This window comes from Haliotis rufescens, unplaced genomic scaffold (assembly GCF_023055435.1).
Source record: "Haliotis rufescens isolate VD_foot unplaced genomic scaffold, xgHalRufe1.0.p SCAF_93, whole genome shotgun sequence".
NCBI lineage: Eukaryota > Metazoa > Mollusca > Gastropoda > Lepetellida > Haliotidae > Haliotis > Haliotis rufescens.
In genome coordinates, this window is record NW_025964387.1 from 792,418 (window position 1) to 810,787 (window position 18,370).

The 18,370-nt window shown below is 38.3% G+C and overlaps 1 protein-coding gene across 2 annotated transcripts in view; it reads left to right on the forward strand.

Annotated features, from left to right (window-relative positions):
- Window positions 1–18,370, forward strand: part of LOC124131984 — a 121,591-nt gene that overhangs the window by 67,356 nt on the left and 35,865 nt on the right. For both annotated transcript variants that reach the window (XM_048391603.1, XM_048391604.1), the window contains exons 8-11: window positions 10,861–11,217; window positions 12,349–12,434; window positions 12,662–12,722; window positions 12,915–13,115. In XM_048391603.1, the coding sequence (XP_048247560.1) occupies window positions 10,861–11,217; window positions 12,349–12,434; window positions 12,662–12,722; window positions 12,915–13,115 (705 nt within the window). The remainder of the gene's footprint in view (window positions 1–10,860; window positions 11,218–12,348; window positions 12,435–12,661; window positions 12,723–12,914; window positions 13,116–18,370) is intronic.

Sequence of the window (18,370 nt, forward strand, 5' to 3'; positions counted from 1 at the left end):
TCAGCTACCTGAAGAAGAGGTCTTCACCCGATGGCACGTTGACATTCTCGGTCCCCTGCCAACAACACCAGACAAGTACAAGTACATTTTGGTCATCACAGATGCATCATCCAGATGGTGTGAGGCCACTTCGGACCCAAGAAGCCAAAGATGTAGCAGATGTTCTCATCAGAGAAATATTTTGTCGGTATGACGCTCCAAGGACCTTAATTTCAGACAGAGGTCAGAACTTCATGTTCAAACTTATCAAAGCAATTTGTGAACTTTTGGCAATTAAATTTACCCATACCAGCCCATACCATCCTCAAACTAACAGCTGTGTGGAAAGGCTCAATTCTTACATCAATCAATCACTCAGAGCCTATTGTAACAAGTTTCAAAATGATTGGCCTGGCATCATGATGGCCTATCGGATGGCCCCAAATTCATCAACACAAAAATCCCCATATGTTATTTTTGTTGGCCGAGAAATGAGAGATTCACAAGATTTAGCATTAATTCCAAAAGAAAATTTAGGCCACAATAACAAAAGTTATCTTTCAAATTTGCTTGAGGAGCTGGAAATCACTAGAACAAATGCAGCTGAAAACACTATGCGGGCTAAGGAGGTGTATTCTGAACAATATAATCGAAAGGCTAAAGAGCCAGAATTCGCCCCAGGTCAAAGAGTTTGGCCTTGAAAAAGACCTTTCCAACAAATTACCCAAAAAGTGGTATGGTACCTATTATATCATCAATACAGGTCCAAATTATACCTACAAACTACGCCAAAGTTCTGACAACAAAATACACAAACCACTGGTCCATGCCGACTGTCTGAAGCCATATTTTGATCCTGCTGATCGTCAACAGTATCCTCCAGAACCATACCCTAATGACACCAGTAACATAGATTCAGGAGTCATGGATGACAATGAGGAACCAGTCAATGATACTCAGTTTCACAGCAATAATTCCCCATCAACAAGTTCAAATTACCAAGCCACTGATCAATCACCTCCACAACAGAAAGGTAACAAGGTCATTTCCAAAACTAAGGCAGGCACTTCCAGCAGCAAGAATTCAAAGTAAAAGACCCCAACAAAGATGAAAAACCCTGCTCCAAGTACAACAGAAAAACCTGCCAGTCCCAGTACAACAATGACGAAGGAAAATCATGCTCCAACCAAGGTAAATGAAAAAGTAAACAAAGGGAAAAGAGGAGTGAATAGTAAACATCACCAGCCAAAATCCAGCAAACACCTTGACGACAGCCAGGTACAGCCTCCAAGTCCAACATCAGGTAATCAAACCAAGGAAATCCCTCAGGTTTTCAATACAGAGTTCTAAGAGAGCAAATGGCAAAATCTACTACAGAGTGAAATGGAAGGATCCAGAAAGAGGAAACACATGGGAGTATGGCAGCAGCATTCCAGACTCCATTAGGAGAGAATTTCACCTCAAAAGAAGTACAGTGATCCCTCGATATACCGTTGTCATCGGGGTCCAAGAAACTGACCCTGCGTTGTAGGAAAGAGCGTTGTATAGATATTCCTTGCTGAGGTTCACATTATGTAATGATGGTTGTGATTTGAACAGTGGCGCAATTAGTTCACATGGGCATGGGACATGTAGATGTATGTAACACTTATCGTGAAACTGCATGCGTAAAAAAATAAAAATACTTTAAGTAAATTAATCAAAGTAGTCTGTATTATTTTACGACTGAATGTTACACATGTAGAATCTAAATAAGTGTTTTAAATATTTTAAGTTTTTCGGGAAGAAAATTGGTCCGATCACCGACCTACTCACATTATCGATCGATGACAGTACATTACAAAGCTGATCAAGCCTTGTAACGAAACTAATGTGCAACCAAGGCTGTGATTGGTTAATAAATAATGATGTGTCAAAGTTATGAAAAACACGGACACAGCCGGATCCCTGTATGCTTTTCATATACAATGTACATGGACATGACGTGCGTAACTACACGGTTATTTGAGCGATTTATAAAAATCAAACACAATCTCCAACTTGTCTTTAATAGTGCACGCCTGTCGCTTAGATGTACTCGCAGTGGTTGCCATGATTGAATTTAACGTGCGCTTTCCGACTGATGCGTATTTCGCACACGGGCACGGCCAGGCCATTTAATGTGTTTCCGAAGGGGGCGAAAGTGGTCTGTGCAACCCAAGAGGGGGGTTTTAGGGGTTGCTTATATAGAATTTGGGAATTTTGAGATTTGGAATAGATGCCGATGGCATTGGGGAGGAGAACTAAGGGAGCTTGGTATGGTGGATGTTTGTTTGTTTATGTGATTTTGATTTGGTAGATTATTGTGTTTTTAGATGCGTTTTATTAGTTCCGTTTTTATTAAGAATACGCCTAAGGCCTTGAAGTTTTCTAGTTTATTTTGTGGGTTTAGTATTGCTTCTAGAGTGAGAGCCTTGTTTAGATTGAGGGTGGTTTGTAATGCGGTTCGATGTGTTAGGTAGTGTGTGCAGTGGATGAGTGCGTGTTCTGGGGTTTCTAGTTGTTTGCAGTGTGGGCAGTTACCTGTAGTGTGTTTTTAAAAAAAATTTAGGATGTTATTTAGGTTGGTGTGTCCTGTTTGGAGTTTAGTGATTACTCTGTCGATTTTTTTGGATGGATGGAGAATTTTTGGTTTGGTTAGTGGTTTGCTGAGCACTTTTTTGATTTGGCTATTTGAGCTTAGATATAGGTTATGCCATTTTTTGTGATTTTTTGCTTGTTTACACTTTTAATTTCTGATTTTGAGATGGGTAAGTTTAAGCTTATTTCTGGGATTTGAGGGATAGTTAGCTGCTTTATCAGTGTTTTCATTACCGTATATTCCTACGTGGGCGGGTATCCACAAGAAGGTTATTTGTTTGCCTGCCTTAGTTAGGTCGTTGGAGCTTTTAAGTATTTGATTTATTATTTAGGTCAGTTTTTGGTATTTTTGTTTTGGAGGGCTTGCAGTCCACTTAGGGAGTCGGTAAGTATTAGGATTTTTTTGTGGTTTTTTTTATTCTTGATTATGGAGGGCTGAGGCCATGCCCATTAGTTCTGCCGTGAATATTGATTGGTTGTTTGGGAGTCGGAAGGATTGTGTGGTTTTAGTTGGTTGTGTGGTATGGACTCCGAAACCTGTGTGTTTGGAGGTCGGTTCTGAGGATCCGTCGGTGTAAATGTGACACCAATTTGGCCAATTTTCGTGTATGTATGCTAGTGTGGTAGTTTTAGCTATGTTTGGTTCGGTTTGTTTATTTATTTGGCTAGCTAGTGTTGTGTCTATTTTGGGTATTTTAAGTTTAGGTGTGAAGATATTTGATTGTTTGCAGTTTTGTTTAAGATTTTTAATTTGGTGTTCATTTAGGTAGTTTGTTATTCTTGAACTAATGAACTAAGATTTATTTTATACCCTTCGTAATTATGCTATTTAAACAATGAAGTTCCAATGTTTTTTATAGGTCTTTCCTGGTTACTCAAGTCCGGATTAAATACCGGAAGCCATTGTTTCGATTGTTGTTATTGCATTACACGCGGCAGGTTTGAAGTTCGAAGACATCTCACATGTTGTCTTACCAATCACAACAAGCCGAGATGAGTATTAAATCAAACAATGCAGCTTATGTTTGTTGTTGCTGTGATTTGATTTTATGTGAGTTTAATACCAGATCTGTGTATGATATGTTTTTTCACAACCGGAACAAAAGGCAGAATGGTTTCGATCCCATGCAGCCGGATACAATGAACGTAATTGTTTTACAAATATACACATGTGTACTTCGACTTGAAATTAAATCTCATCAGTTTATTTGTTACTTTATTTGCTTTAATGCGCTTTTAGGGGGAAATTCTTCATGCATTTTTGGGAGCCATGGTTTACCCCGCAGTGCATCCGGAGTAGCGGTACATCGAGGAGCATTAAGTCAAGGGACCACTGTATGTCAGGAAAATGACGAAAATGTCCACTGAAGAATCATAAGATTTTTTACCAAAAGGAATCAACACAAGACAATACAAGTCAATGTTCTGTCAGGGAATACAATGTCAGGGAATGTCGAGCAAGACAACACCAAACCATGCATAGAATTAGATGTCAAACCATATCTGTTTATTCCAAAACACCTACGAAAAGTAGAGGGTCATTTAATAAAGAGAGTTATGGGCACTGAAATTATTCAAGGAGACTGCTATGTCAAGACCTCACATACCAACAACAAAGATGATCATGATTACCATACACATTATTTTGAAAGTGTTCCTCCCCACCTCATACAGCGCTACCTTGATGACAGCTGGAAGGATATCTCTGAGTGGTCCTGTGGAGAAGATAATCCTCCATATGATCCAGATGAACTACCAATTTATGAATCCAAAACGTTATTTTTCTAGACTTGGGAAACATCAACACCTTTTACTACCATGCTACAACCACATACCATAGGCCCCATCTACCATACCAGGATCAACTCCCCATATATACCTGTAGATGCCAAATGAAAATATTCTTGTGCAAAATACAAAATCTCCTAAATAAACGGTGCAAATCACTAAACAGCTATTAGCTGTATCTTGTTATGTTTACTTGTGTCCAGTCTTTTCACTTTGGGTTACCAGTTTCTCCAGTTGGGAACAAATGGCATCAGCCTGATCATCTGAGTTATTTGTATCACAACAAATTTTGATCATTGATCTGATCAACCAATCTCAAAAGCGAAGTGAATCGAACTTATCCAAATCAAACCATATCACGAATAGAAATGAGTCAAACCAAAGTGAATCAAACCGTACTGAAGTGAAATGAACCGAATTGAACCGAACCGTATCGCGAATCGAAATGAAATGAACCAAACCATATCGCGAATCGAAATGAAATGAACCAAACCATACTGCGAATCGAAACGAAAACCGAACCATATCGCGAATCGAAATGAAATGAACCAAACCAAAGCAACCCATACTGTGAAATCGAACCGAAACCGTACCGAAGCAAAATAAACCAAAATGAAACGAACAAAAATCGAAGTGAAACGAATCGAAGCAAAACAAACCGAATTGAAATAAAGCAAACCTAACAACCGAGGGAACCAAAACAAAGAAAAGGCAAACCAAAAAGTTGCGAAAACTAACAAATAATTCTAAAAAGGATGTAAAAAAGTTCTAACACTTTACTACTTGCATACCTTATAAGTGTAATAAATGCACTTGTTATATGCACATATATGTATATGTAATGTATCTCATGACTGTGTCCAAAAATAGAAAGATATTATTAATCCATGATATACTTAGTGTAATTTGCCGCCAATACATTCTTCCTGGTCATGACACCATTTAGTAATAATTATGTACTGATCTTGTACATCATAATTATCATATTTGTTTTATTTTCTACTGATTACATAAGTATGGGTAATTTATATATAATTTTTATATATGACATATTATTTGAACATGCTAACTCTCTTTTCTTTGTTTTCCATGTAAAATCTCTATAACGGATAATGGACACAGCCAACTGTCCTAAACCTGAAACCAGGATGTGGAACTCAAGGCCTCCTACATCACCCATAAACCACCAGTACAGAGTGCCAAGACAAGCCAGCTCCACATCCAGATTCCCTGATGACAGCAGAAAGAACTTTTACATTAGTTTTCCTTAAACCAAAGAGACTCTATAATAGTTGTTATTTACTATACCACCAGTTTAACTTAATACATTGTCCATCTAAGCAATAATTATTTTATTTAACACGTTTGGTTTCCAAACTTTTTCAGACGGAGGGGAAGTTATCATGATACAACATTTATACTAAGTTTTCCTATAATAATTAGATCCACATCAAGTGTTTTTATGAGTTATCATGGTGTAATATTTATACATCATTTCATATAATTATAGTTTAGCAAGTAATACTTATCATCAGGTAAAATTCATATATAAAATATCAGTAGTTTCAGTTATAGCTTTTTAGATAGATGCTAGCCTAAGGTAATGGGAGTGCATCTCCTAGACATACTATTCAATAAGACAAGAGTTATGTCTACATAGTTTACTTACTTACTTTGGAGGTTTAACATGCGCTTTCCGACTGATGCGTATTTCGCACACGGGCACAGCCAGGCCATTTAATGTGTTTCTGAAAGGGGCGAAAGTGGTCTGTGCAACGCAAGAGGGGGCTTTAGGGGTTGCTTATATAGAATTTGGGAATTTTGAGATTTGGAATAGATGCCAATGGGGCTGGGGAGGAGAACTAAGGGAGCTTGGTATGGTGGATGTTTGTTTGTTTATGTTGATTTGGTAGATTATTGTGTTTTTAGATGGGTTTTATTAGTTCCGTTTTGATTAAGAATACACCTAAGGCCTTGAAGTTTTCTAGTTTATTTTGTTGGTTTAGTATTGCTTCTAGAGTGAGAGCCTTGATTAGAATGAGGGTGATTTGTAATGCAGTTCGATGTGTTAGGTAGCTTGTGCAGTGTGTGCAGTGGATGAGTGCGTGTTCTGGGGTTTCTAGTTGTTTGCAGTGTGGGCAGTTACCTGTAGTGTGTTTTTTAATATTTTTTAGGTGGTTATTTAGGTTGGTGTATCCTGTTTGGAGTTTAGTGATTACTCTGTCAATTGTTTTTGATGGATGGAGAATTTTTGGTTTGGTTAGTGGTTTGCTGAGTACTTTTTTGATTTGGCTATTTCAGTTTAGATATGGGTTATGCCATTTTTTGGTGATTTTTTGCTTGTTTACACTTTTAATTTCTGATTTTGAGTTGGGTAAGTTTAAGCTTATTTCTGGGATTTTTAGGGATAGTTTAGCTGCTATATCAGTGTTTTCATTACTGTATATTCCTACGCTGGCGGGTATCCACAAGAAGGTTATTTGTTTGCCTGCCTTAGTTAGGTCGTTGGAGCTTTTAAAGTATTTGATTTATTAATTTTGCAGTCAACTTAGGGAGTCGGTAAGTATTAGGATTTTTTTGTGTTTTTTGGATTCTTGATTATGGAGGGCTGAGGCCATGCCCATTAGTTCTGCCGTGAATATTGATTGGTTGTTTGGGAGTCGGAAGGATTGTGTGGTTTTAGTTGGTTGTGTGGTATGGACTCCGAAACCTGTGTGTTTGGAGGTCGGATCTGAGGATCCGTCCGTGTAAATGTGACACCAATTTGGCCAATTTTCGTGTATGTACGCTAGTGTGGTAGTTTTAGCTATGTTTGGGTCAGTTTGTTTATTTATTTGGCTAGCTAGTGTTGTGTCTATTTTGGGTATTTTAAGTTTAGGGGTGAAGATATTTGATTGTTTGCAGTTTTGTTTAAGATTTTTAATTTGGTGTTCATTTAGGTAGTTTCTTATTCTTTGGGATATTGGGGTAAGTAAGGGCTGTTTACGAGCTAGAGCTTGGTTTTTGGGGCCGATGTTTTGGTTTATTAAGTTTTGGATGAGAGAGTATGATTGGGATGCGGACCAGAGATTTAAGCTTAGCTGTTCCCTGCTTAGACTTAGTGGCATTTCTCCTGTTAAGGCCTGAAGTGAAGTGTAGGAGGTGCCATGTTGGGTGCGTGTAATTAGTTTGAGAGCCCGATATTGTATTGAGTCAAGTTTTTTAGATAGACAGTTGTTTAGGGTGTTGTATATGGCGCAGCCGTAGTCTAGTTTTGATCTAATTAGTGATATGTAGAGAGAGAGGAGGGTATCTTTGGAGGCTCCCCAGTTAGAGCCAGTTAGACATCTTAGGGTGTTTAGGTCTTTACTGCATTTAGTTGTTAGGTTTTGCATGTTACATAGTTTAATAGATTTGAAGCTTTTAGATAAATGCTAGCCTTAGGTATCAAGATCCCATCTCCCAGACAAAAGATATGTCTGCATAGTCTTATAGATTACCTTGAGCTATTTTATTTAAGTAAATCTGTCATCACCTATATTAGAATAACATTCAGCAATTACTTCAATTTAGACTCATCAAGGATTAGCCCCCATACAAGCTCATCTATAGTGCATTAAGGATTAGCCCCAATACAAGCTTACCTATAATGACACCATAATCTCTTTCAAAGCACCCAGTAAATATATCAACAAGATTAGTGCCAGTCCAACAGGATTAACAGGATTAAGTATCCCCCTCTGTCTAGCCATTCATTTAGCATAGGGCACAACCCATCATGTATCAACCAATCATATTTTGTTTTGTTCTAATTTTTGTTAAAGACATACTGTAGCAAAATGTTAGGCAGAAGGGGTTTGACGCTCATACCAAGCAGATCTCTCTCCCACAGCCAAGAGGGTTGTACCGATTCTCTGTGGCACCCTCAGCTATTTTCTAAGTTATTGTAAATTGTTCATTGTTAATTGTTCTTGTAAATAAAATTGTGATTAGTCTCCTGTGACTCCGGCTCTTTGCTGATTAATTCCCCCAAGAAAACCAGCACGCCATTCGGAAGGTTTTGTTCATCCAAACATTCCATGATAATTCCATAATACCTGTCACACTAGGAAATCATTTGGGGGTTAATCACTTTCTCACGAAAGTGTTCCAGTTATGGATGTTGATTTTGTGAAACGTTCTCTGATTGGACTATCAATATGTGGGATAGTCCATTCATTGGTATTCAATATTTTTAGGGGGACAAATTCCAGTATTAAGAGCAGAAGTCTTTGAAAGGCTTTTGGAAGTAATTGTTTTTACATCGTATCCCTTCAGCAATTTCAGGTAAATGAATAGGTGATGTATTTGGTTAATACAAATTTTAAATTTTAAATTTGAGATAAGACATTACTAGACATGACGATTTACCGTTGAAATTGTATTTTCAGTCTTACAAGGCATTGTTTTATGATCTTCCCGAGGCAAAGGAGTTAACTGATTGTAAAAGTCCAGTTTCCTCTGGACTTTTCGAGTCAGTTAACTCCCTTGCCTGTGTTTTATATGCAGTGATTGTGATTATCGTTAAACAGAAATCAGCTGAAAACCGTTTTCTCCCAATCTACCGGCGAAATCAGTTAAAAATTACCCAATAATATAACTTTAAAGAATTTTGATGCAGTGATCGGAAGAATTGTACCTGAAACTATTATTTTATCAGGAGTAATATATTCCAATATTGTGTTATTTTAGATGCAGCTTCACTATATATATTTAAACTAATAATAACCATAAGCACAGTCTTATGCATAACATAGCATAAGCATAACTTTGGTACAGCTGGTCTCTTTATTACCAGTCACTGTGGATTCTCCCACATTCCCGCTCGCAAGAACTCTACTATACTTTTAACAAGTCAAAGCATCACTTTTTATGATATATGTATCCATTCTCTGTCAACTAAAATTTGTTTCAAGTCATCAAACACAGTTATCTGACCGAGGTTTCTGTAAATGTAGCAATCACTTCAGACACAATTTCGCTGAAATAAGTGTATTAATATTGAATAAAATTTTGAATAAAATTATTACAATAGGTTACAAACAAAGTCCAGATACACAATGGACATGTTTTATTACCAGACAGTGTAATTACATGATTAATTTGCGTACTTCAGTTCGGATTTGTTGACATGGTATTTCTGGTGTTACGTGCACACTGTAATGTCTTCGTGTTGGGGAAAACCATCAAAACTCATGTATAATGTGCACCCCCTTTACACAGCAGTGTTTTTTTTTTAACAAAAATGCACACTATACTCAAGAAAGTACTGCTCGAAATCTTAATATCATTTTTTGGAAATACATAGATCTATATATGAATGTGGAACGTACATGTATGCCATGATGCGTATGGGATACATTTCCTAAATTATCCCCCACCGTATTGTGCATATTTTCATCCGTACATATGCTGATGCGGCTTTTGTCTGGAGCCCTGTACAGTCTGTATAATGGAAGTACGGATGAGAAAAAGTGATAGAGATAGAGATAGAGTCGATAAGAAGTACTATCAGACTCTTCTGTGCATCCCCCAGGTATGTGTTGTGTATAACTAATTGATTAAGAGAGGCAACAGAAACACATCTGAGGACCTCTTGTCCGAGTTGAATGAGCTACATCATCCCCATAACCAAGGATTGGTAAGAAGTGGCCGAGGAAGAAGGGTATCGCACCCCATACACCTCTGGTTACATAGGGATGTACTGAGTAGTGCTGGTTCGGCGGCCAATAAATAAGGCGGCATATACATACACAAATGTGACAGAATTAGGAACAGTAAACATAGTTCCTACACAATTAGCACTTTTCAGTTGGGGATTGCAATTTTTTATTTGAAAAGCTTACATGAAGCACACTTATTTGATTGATGTTGATGTTTAATCACCATTTCTGAAGCTAAAGCTTATGACAAAAAATCACAAAGAAGGTTATGTAGTAATCTTTAAAAAATTTCAAATAAGTAAACTTTGTTCCTGCTATGTATAGCCAACCTGTAAAGTATTAAGTCTGCCTCAGACAAACCTGTGATTGATACTGAGACACCACCCACACTGTTGGGGTAGAGGACACACAGTCAACCAAACCACTGACTACTCTATCAATGTAGACACCTCTTATGACAAGACAGGGTTACTGAGGACATATCCCAAACTAAAATCTGCGAGTCATGTCCACAGTGTACAATACACAGCCCCAGCCAAATGTGAATTAAAGTTCTACAGTACACATCTTACCTTATGTGTAGAGTTCCACGCAGACAGTATTAAATACTTGAATGCTCCAGGTAGTTTAGTCATATATTGAACACAGAAATGTTGGTCTGTCACATATTAATAATACAAAATTTATTCTTCAAATAATTAATCATCTGTATCAAAATTAATATAAAATAATGTTCGGTTAATTATTTTTTGAGTGAAATTTATTTACTTAATGAAGATTTTCATTCTTGCAGTATAACACTCAACCTCTATCTGAAGGAGAAACTCGTAGAATATTTCTGGAACTCACTGTGCCTTTTGGCTGTGGCACATTCAAAGAGGGGTTGAACATCCAATGTCCTTTTGACATCAATGTGGTGAGGGTACAAGACCCAGATAACACCAGCCTTGCTGCAGTAGTTGAAAACTCATGTAGTATTGCCAAAATAAGCTCAAAACAGTGGCATCAAGGGACATCAGTGACAGTTGTTGGCAAAATTACACCTACATATGGAGAGGAGACTGCAACAACTCAACTGAAGTTAAAAACCCCCAATATCAGCTACGAGTTATCTTCCTTCTGGCAGGACTATGAAATTGGAATTGTAACGGTAAGATAACTGTACATGACATTAATATTACTTAGATGCTTGAATTATTCTTACGATGCATATTACATCTGAACTTTAGTTCCTGATGTACGAAATTATTTTTACAGTTAAGACAAAAAAAATAATAATGTTTCTGCCGCAGTAAATGTAACCTCTGTTATCATATATCTATCACTGATATGAGGCATTTTGTATCTGCGTTAGAGCCAACGTATAGACAGTCATACCACAGAAGGCGTAATAACCACCCCCGTTTTACACAGCCGAGCTGATCTGGTTTGTAAATGTATTTTGAATACATGATCAATATCAGCCCGGGATATAAGACTTTAGAGTTAAGTCCCTTAGTCGGCTCATCTGCTAGACGAGTTTTCCTGTGACAATGTCTTCATAACAAGGTGAAAGTGTATTGCATTTGATGTTTTACAATTTGATGTTCATGGCAGTTTTAACTTAATACCCCTATATAATATCAACACAAGACCCAAAAATAGGCCCTCTGGTCTTCGATGCCCAAAGAGTGAAAAATAAAACAAATCCCTTAATAGCTAAAGGCACCAGTTCTTTAACGGAAGGAATAACAGATGTGCTTTACTTCAGCTAGGGACAGACTGTTGGAAATGCTGATAGCTAATATGTTTATTTCCTAATATTGTTGAATTTAGTATTTTTTTATTAATCTCTGTTATTAAATACAAAAAGAATTGACAGCCACATTATTCTTTGATCTTTTCGCAACACTTGAAGATTCTTTCATGTTATTGAGTAGAAACGGACAACAAATAAGCTGCTCATACAGAAATTTCCATTCATCATGTGTGTAAATGATAAATTTAATGTTTTATGTTTCAATGTTCAATTATCGTTATAAAACAAAACATCCATAATGTGGATATCTGAATATTGAGGCTGACAACCATCTACATATATCGTGATATGATGCTTATGATTCTATTTCGGAATGTTTACAATTTAACCTATTGAACCACAGAAAAGTGGTGCAACTTTACTTCCTGAAGTTACATGTTGAGATTGATTTGTTGTTGATACTGATAAAATAGACAGACATTAACGTATCGTTTCGTATCCACACATTAACAGAAACTTCTAATTTATTTTTTCTTTCAACAGATCCAACTGGTCAAGAATACAACTTTGTTCCAAAGAAGATATTGTCATTCACATAACGATCCTCAGATTATAACATTTAATAGGATGCAAGTATTGCTAATATTCTTTTGAATAATGTAGTTATGCAGATACACATTTTATGTCCATATTCCCAAAAAAGAAATTGAAATTGAAACAGAACAAATGTTCGCTGGCTCGTTCTCAAATGTAACGTATCTTTCTCATATAATGTGCGGTCAAAGAAGTCCAATGCTTCATTATACATGATTGTTTAATTTGACAACCTACTGAATACTTGTGTCTGATTTTCCAGGTGGTTTTACCTTGACCATGCAGAAGTTTACACATTATATTCAGATTTAAACAAAATTGAGGTAAGAAGAAACGTGACATATTTGATTAGAAATGAGTAGTACTATATGAAATCATTATGCTTTAAGATAATGTGCATTTTTTGTCGATTGTAGAAGTCATAATGGTTACCTTTAAATAATTATTTTGTGTGTGTGTTTGGGAGTGCGCACACATCCATTGCTTCCTTACTTTGGATGTTGCTTGTACTTTAGGTACAGATACAAACTGAGGACTGTGGCAGAGAAAGGAGGCGATATGGCCCATTCTGTACATGTGGCGTGGCAGTCCGAGCTGGAAGGACCGTGTTTGAGATCAGTCACTGCAAGTCCCTCACCTGGCACATCGGCTACACGGCTTGTGGAGATGACGGAGACGTGCTGCAAGTTAGGAGGATACATTTAAAGCACTACATGGTTGGTTCATAGGCTGCACATTATCACATAAGCTTTATTAGTTTTTATCCCCCGCCGGGCCAGAATGGCCGAAGGGGGATTATGACGTGGCGCTCTCCGTCCGTTCATCCGTCCGACTGTCCATCTGTCCGTCCCACAGAGGGTACTAAGCTTGTGAAGTCAACTCCTCCTACAGTTTTCCAGAGAATATCCCTGACACTCTACACACAAGATGTCTACATGTTGATGATACGCATATCGCAGTTCTGTTTCAATTCGACTAATTTTGACATTTAATGCCCCTGTTTTACGGAGCTTCATTTCCCTTATTGTGAGTGAGGGTACTAAGCTTGTAAAATCTACTCCTCCAGTTTCCAGAGAATATCCCTGACACTCTACACACAAGATGTCGACATGTTGATGATACGCATATCGCAGTCCCGTTTAATTTTGACAAATTTTGACAGAGTTACTGCCCCTGTTTTACGGAGCTTCATTTGACTCGTTAAAAAAATTCATGCAGGGGATGTTGTGCTCTCAGAGCACTCATGTTTTTAAATTCCAGGGGCTGAGGGGCGGGGCCAAATAGGGGTAATTTGGCTTAATTGCTTTAAACGACTTCTTTTCTGGAACTAAGTGATACATATCAACTATATTTGGTTGGAAGCATCCCCTGGTGATGGCAATTCAAAATTGTATAAATGGTGGGGCTGACCCCCCAAGGGGCTGAGGGGCAGGGCCAAATAGGGGTAATTTGGCTATATTGCCCTAAACGACTTCTTCTCTATAATTAAGAGATAGATATCAACCATATTTTGTTGGAAACATTCTACGGTGGTGAGGATTCAAAATTGTACAAATTGAGGGGCTGAACCCCCCCCCCAGTGTTTTAGGGGCGGGGCCAAATATTGGTAATTTGGCTATGTTGCTTTAAACAACTTCTTCTCTGGAACTAAGAGATTGATATAAACCATATTTGGTTGGAAGCATCCCTAGGTGGTCGGGATTCAAATTGTACAAATGGAGGGCTTATCCCCCAAGAGGCTGAGGGGTGGGGCTAAATAGGGGAGGGGTAATTTGGCTATATTGCTTTAAACGACTTCTTCTCTATAATTAAGAGATAGATATCATCCATATTTGGTTGGAAGCATTCCCCGGTGGTGGGGATTCAAATTGGAGAAATGGAAGGGCTGAACCCTAACCCCACCCCCGGGGACTAAGGGGCAGGGCTAAAAAGAGTTTATGACTTGGACAAAGTTAAGATCCCCACCGTAGAACCATATGTACAATTGAGAGTATAATGAGAGAAATGCACATATGCTACCAGGACTGGCCCTTCTGTTCATCTGTCCGGCGATCCCAAAGGAGTTAGAACCTGGGCCATAACAACCCTATAATAAACAGATACATTGTATACATGTGTTTGTTATGAAGAGAATAATACCTTTAATATGATTTATCCTGGATCATAACATGCAAACAGTTCACATGCTACATTTGTATCTAGATAAATACACGTTCATGCTGTCAGATTTGCCATCCATCCGTTTTAAATGCTGACAGAGTAAAAAATTATGAAATATTTGCAGTATTATATACATGTACAATGCAAATGTATATTTTGTCATGATTACGTAAATATCCAGGTGAGCGATACAGGCCGTATGGGCCTCTTGTTTCATTATGTCTCACAAACACCTAGTTGCTAGCTCATCCGATGTGTGAGTGAGAGAGTGTGAGTGAATGAAATTTAAGATCACATCTGCACTATTTCGGCCATATATATGTTAGTGCTGTTGAAATAGCATTTGCTTCTGCTGTGAAAATAGAAGAGGTATCAGGTAATCTGGATGAAATAGTCCTGGATCCAATGATGGTGGTGCTGGCAACAGCGTCACCATCCTTAGATCCATCTGTAAATATAGATTTGTAAGTGTCATATGTGCTTCGTAATTCATTCACCTCTGACTATACTAACTGCTATGGTGGAGAAGAGAAAAGCCGAGTTGGGGTTATGTTTTCAAGATTGATTTGAGCAGCAGAAACATCAGATTGTATTCTTACTCCAAGTGGTGGAATAAGAGATTATTTTTTATTGTAGAGATTTTTGTAAAGATAATGAAAAACCTATGCTGGATTGGATTCAGTAGAACGTAATTTAGAGATATGCTGCAAAGATAATTTTATGCGACATTGTTGAAGGGATGGCTCATCAGCCTCCACATACAAACTGTAAATAGTTGAAGTTCGCAAGTCTCCAAGACAAAGCCTCAGGCTTTGGTGATGAATGGTATCCAATAATTTTACTCATACTTGGAATTAGAGACAACTTTCATCAGATATAGGGCCTTCAGACATGTGTTCTTTAAGTATTTGATATGGGGTAAAAAGGTTAAATGATGATCGAAAATTATACCTAAATAGGGGTGTTATCTAATGTTAGTTCTGGGTTTCTTTGTCAGCCCTTTTTAAGACACCATTTATGGTGTTTTTTTAAACATGACAGCCATTGTCAAGATTTTCTTGACAACGGTATAAGGATCTGTACCGAAACATCGCTTTTTTACAGTATTAAAGAAGTTGTTATCCATAAGATTGTGTCTGCCTAGGATTATCCAAGTTTGGACAAAGAGTACGCAACCCTAGTACTATTGTCCTCAATATCCAGATATTCAATGGACATTGGCACATATATCAACTGGTTTGTTGCCGGAATCAGACACATCATTCCATCATTACAGACATCTTTTGAAGGCATAACCAGAGAGACTCCTATGACTATTAGGACTGATCAAGTCGGACTCATCCACAGTCTCTTAGACACTACAGTCAGAACGCAGGAAGATTTACTCTCCACCCAAGTCTGGATGTCTTCACAGATATACTGAGTCAAATTAAAAACTTCACATTCTAAAAGTAATCCCATATATGATATACAACGGACAAATGTATCAGAGAACGTAATTTTTAATCATTAATGTCCAAAGAAGGATTTTAATTAACGGTGGTAACCATTATTTGTTCCAAGCACCTACGGTATTCGGTAATAACATCAACAGTTTAAATCATAAGTCCAAAGCACAAGAATCTGATGGCACACATGTTCAGTGGCGTGTATGGCCACCATGTGCGTTGACAACTGCCACACAACGCTTCCACATGGACCTTGTGATGCTTGTGAACACATGATTGGGAAGACGATGCCATTGTTGCTGCAAAATGGTGCCAAGATCTTGCAAATTCTGTGGTTGGTTCTGGAGAGTGTGCAGACTTCTGCCAAGAGCATCCCAGACGTGTTCGATGGGATTGAGGTCGGGAGACCTCGACGACCAGTCCATGACGTTGACTCCCGCATTCTGAAGGAAATTCCTTGTCATAATTGCTGTGTGGGGTCTGGCATTGTCGTGTTGGAAGATCAAACCGGGTCCATGTGCTGCCATAAAAGGCAGAAGTTCTGATGCCAGTACCTGGTTGCCGTAAGCAGCAGCGTTGAGGTTGCCACGGATGACAAGAAGCCTGGAACGTGCATTGCCACAGAAAGCGCCCCACACCATGACACTTCCGCCCTCGAAATCTGTCAACTTATGGCCGTCATGCTTTAAGGTGAGCAGTTCTCAGACGGTTTCAAAAAGTTTGCGCACTCAGTCTACCCCTAAACAGTTCATTTCTGGTTGATGTAGCCGTCAAAAATCAGTTAGGGAGGTAACGTAAGTGTTTTTTAGGCATAAATTAAAAGTCATGTAACTTTGGTTGGCACTCTCGCAGTGTTCGGCTCCCTCCCCCAACCTCCTCCACTCTCACATTTCAGCAGCATTGGGTCTTTATGGGTTGATTTTCCTGTCTCAGTATTTGGGTTAGCCAGGGACTATCCTTTTTGTACTGTAGATACAGTTTTACTGGCAGTTTTTCCAGCATATAATGTTATTGCCGTAGCTTACTTTTATTTTACTTTGTTTAAATATCTGTAGTTTGTAGTGGTATTAAGCTGTGCCCAGCTGGCTCCTTGTGTTGCCGTTAAATCACATCCTCTCCCCTCATAATATAAATGCCTATGGTGACCTACTTGTTTTAAACTAATTACCTTCAAGTTGTGATTGAACAGGTTTACCATGACCAGAAGAGACCAATTTTCTTTGCTATGAAATAGCGATAATGCTTGGGAAATTCAGTTCAAAAGTTAGGGGGCACGGGTGGCCCAGTTGTCTAAGGCGCAGCGATTCACTGTGCAGTGTTGCATCCCATGATTAAAAAGATTAAAAGCCTGCATTTCAAGGAACCATTAGTCTTTCTAAGGGCATTGTCAAAATCAACATTGTCATTTTCCTCAGGACCTTCCATTGTGTTGTAGGGAATGAAACTTAAGGCAATATTTCTGTATGCAGTCATTTATTCAACAACCACAGCTGTTAAGCACATTTTTCGAACCATGTCACTATTCCGACTGACCACAGACAGACGGACGAATGTCACAAATTTCACATTACTCTAAATCATCATTCAAGATAGGTGCAAAGTTTTCACAAACAAATTTGAGTTTCTCTTAAGCATAATGTCGCAGTGTGTTGTCTTTAGGGTAGTTACATGGAATGAAGACGTCAAGGGCAATAAGAAGTGGTAGTCGGTCACCTGGGATATGCGCGACCAGAGTAGATATATGTTGTCTCAGGAAGCTTTCTCGAATACACGTGCGCTGCTTCTTTGACATACTTGGGGACTTGACCATTGTAACTTCCCTGGCTGGCTAAGCCTTCCTGAAAGTCATGTTTAGCCTCACCAATATTCTCATTCATAGAATGTAGCTCTGTCGAAGTGGATTCGATCATTGGCTTGATCCTACAAAGAATGACCTCATTCCTTAGGAAAGTGAGGGACAACCGGTCCACGTTTGGAAGAACATCTTCAAGGAAACCGGTCATTGCTGTGAAACTGTACCTGGTGACATCATTGCAAAGCCCATCAGCTGTACTGATTCCACGTACATAATCTTCATGCAGCTGGAGACACTGAGATGGCCAGTTTTGATCTATACCCTTAACAGCTTTGTTTCAAGAAAGCCATCATGTGGAATAGAGTTTCATCAGGCTTACAATGTGTTCACTGTTTAGAACTTTGTTTAATTCTCTTAGATGCACTCGCCGTGATACATGTATAACTAAAAATACTGTTAAAAGCGGCATTAAACCAAACTCACTCACTCACTCACTCATTCACTCTTAAATGCCCATATATAAATGGCTGATCATTCAAAATAATTGTAGATGTTATTGATAGTATGC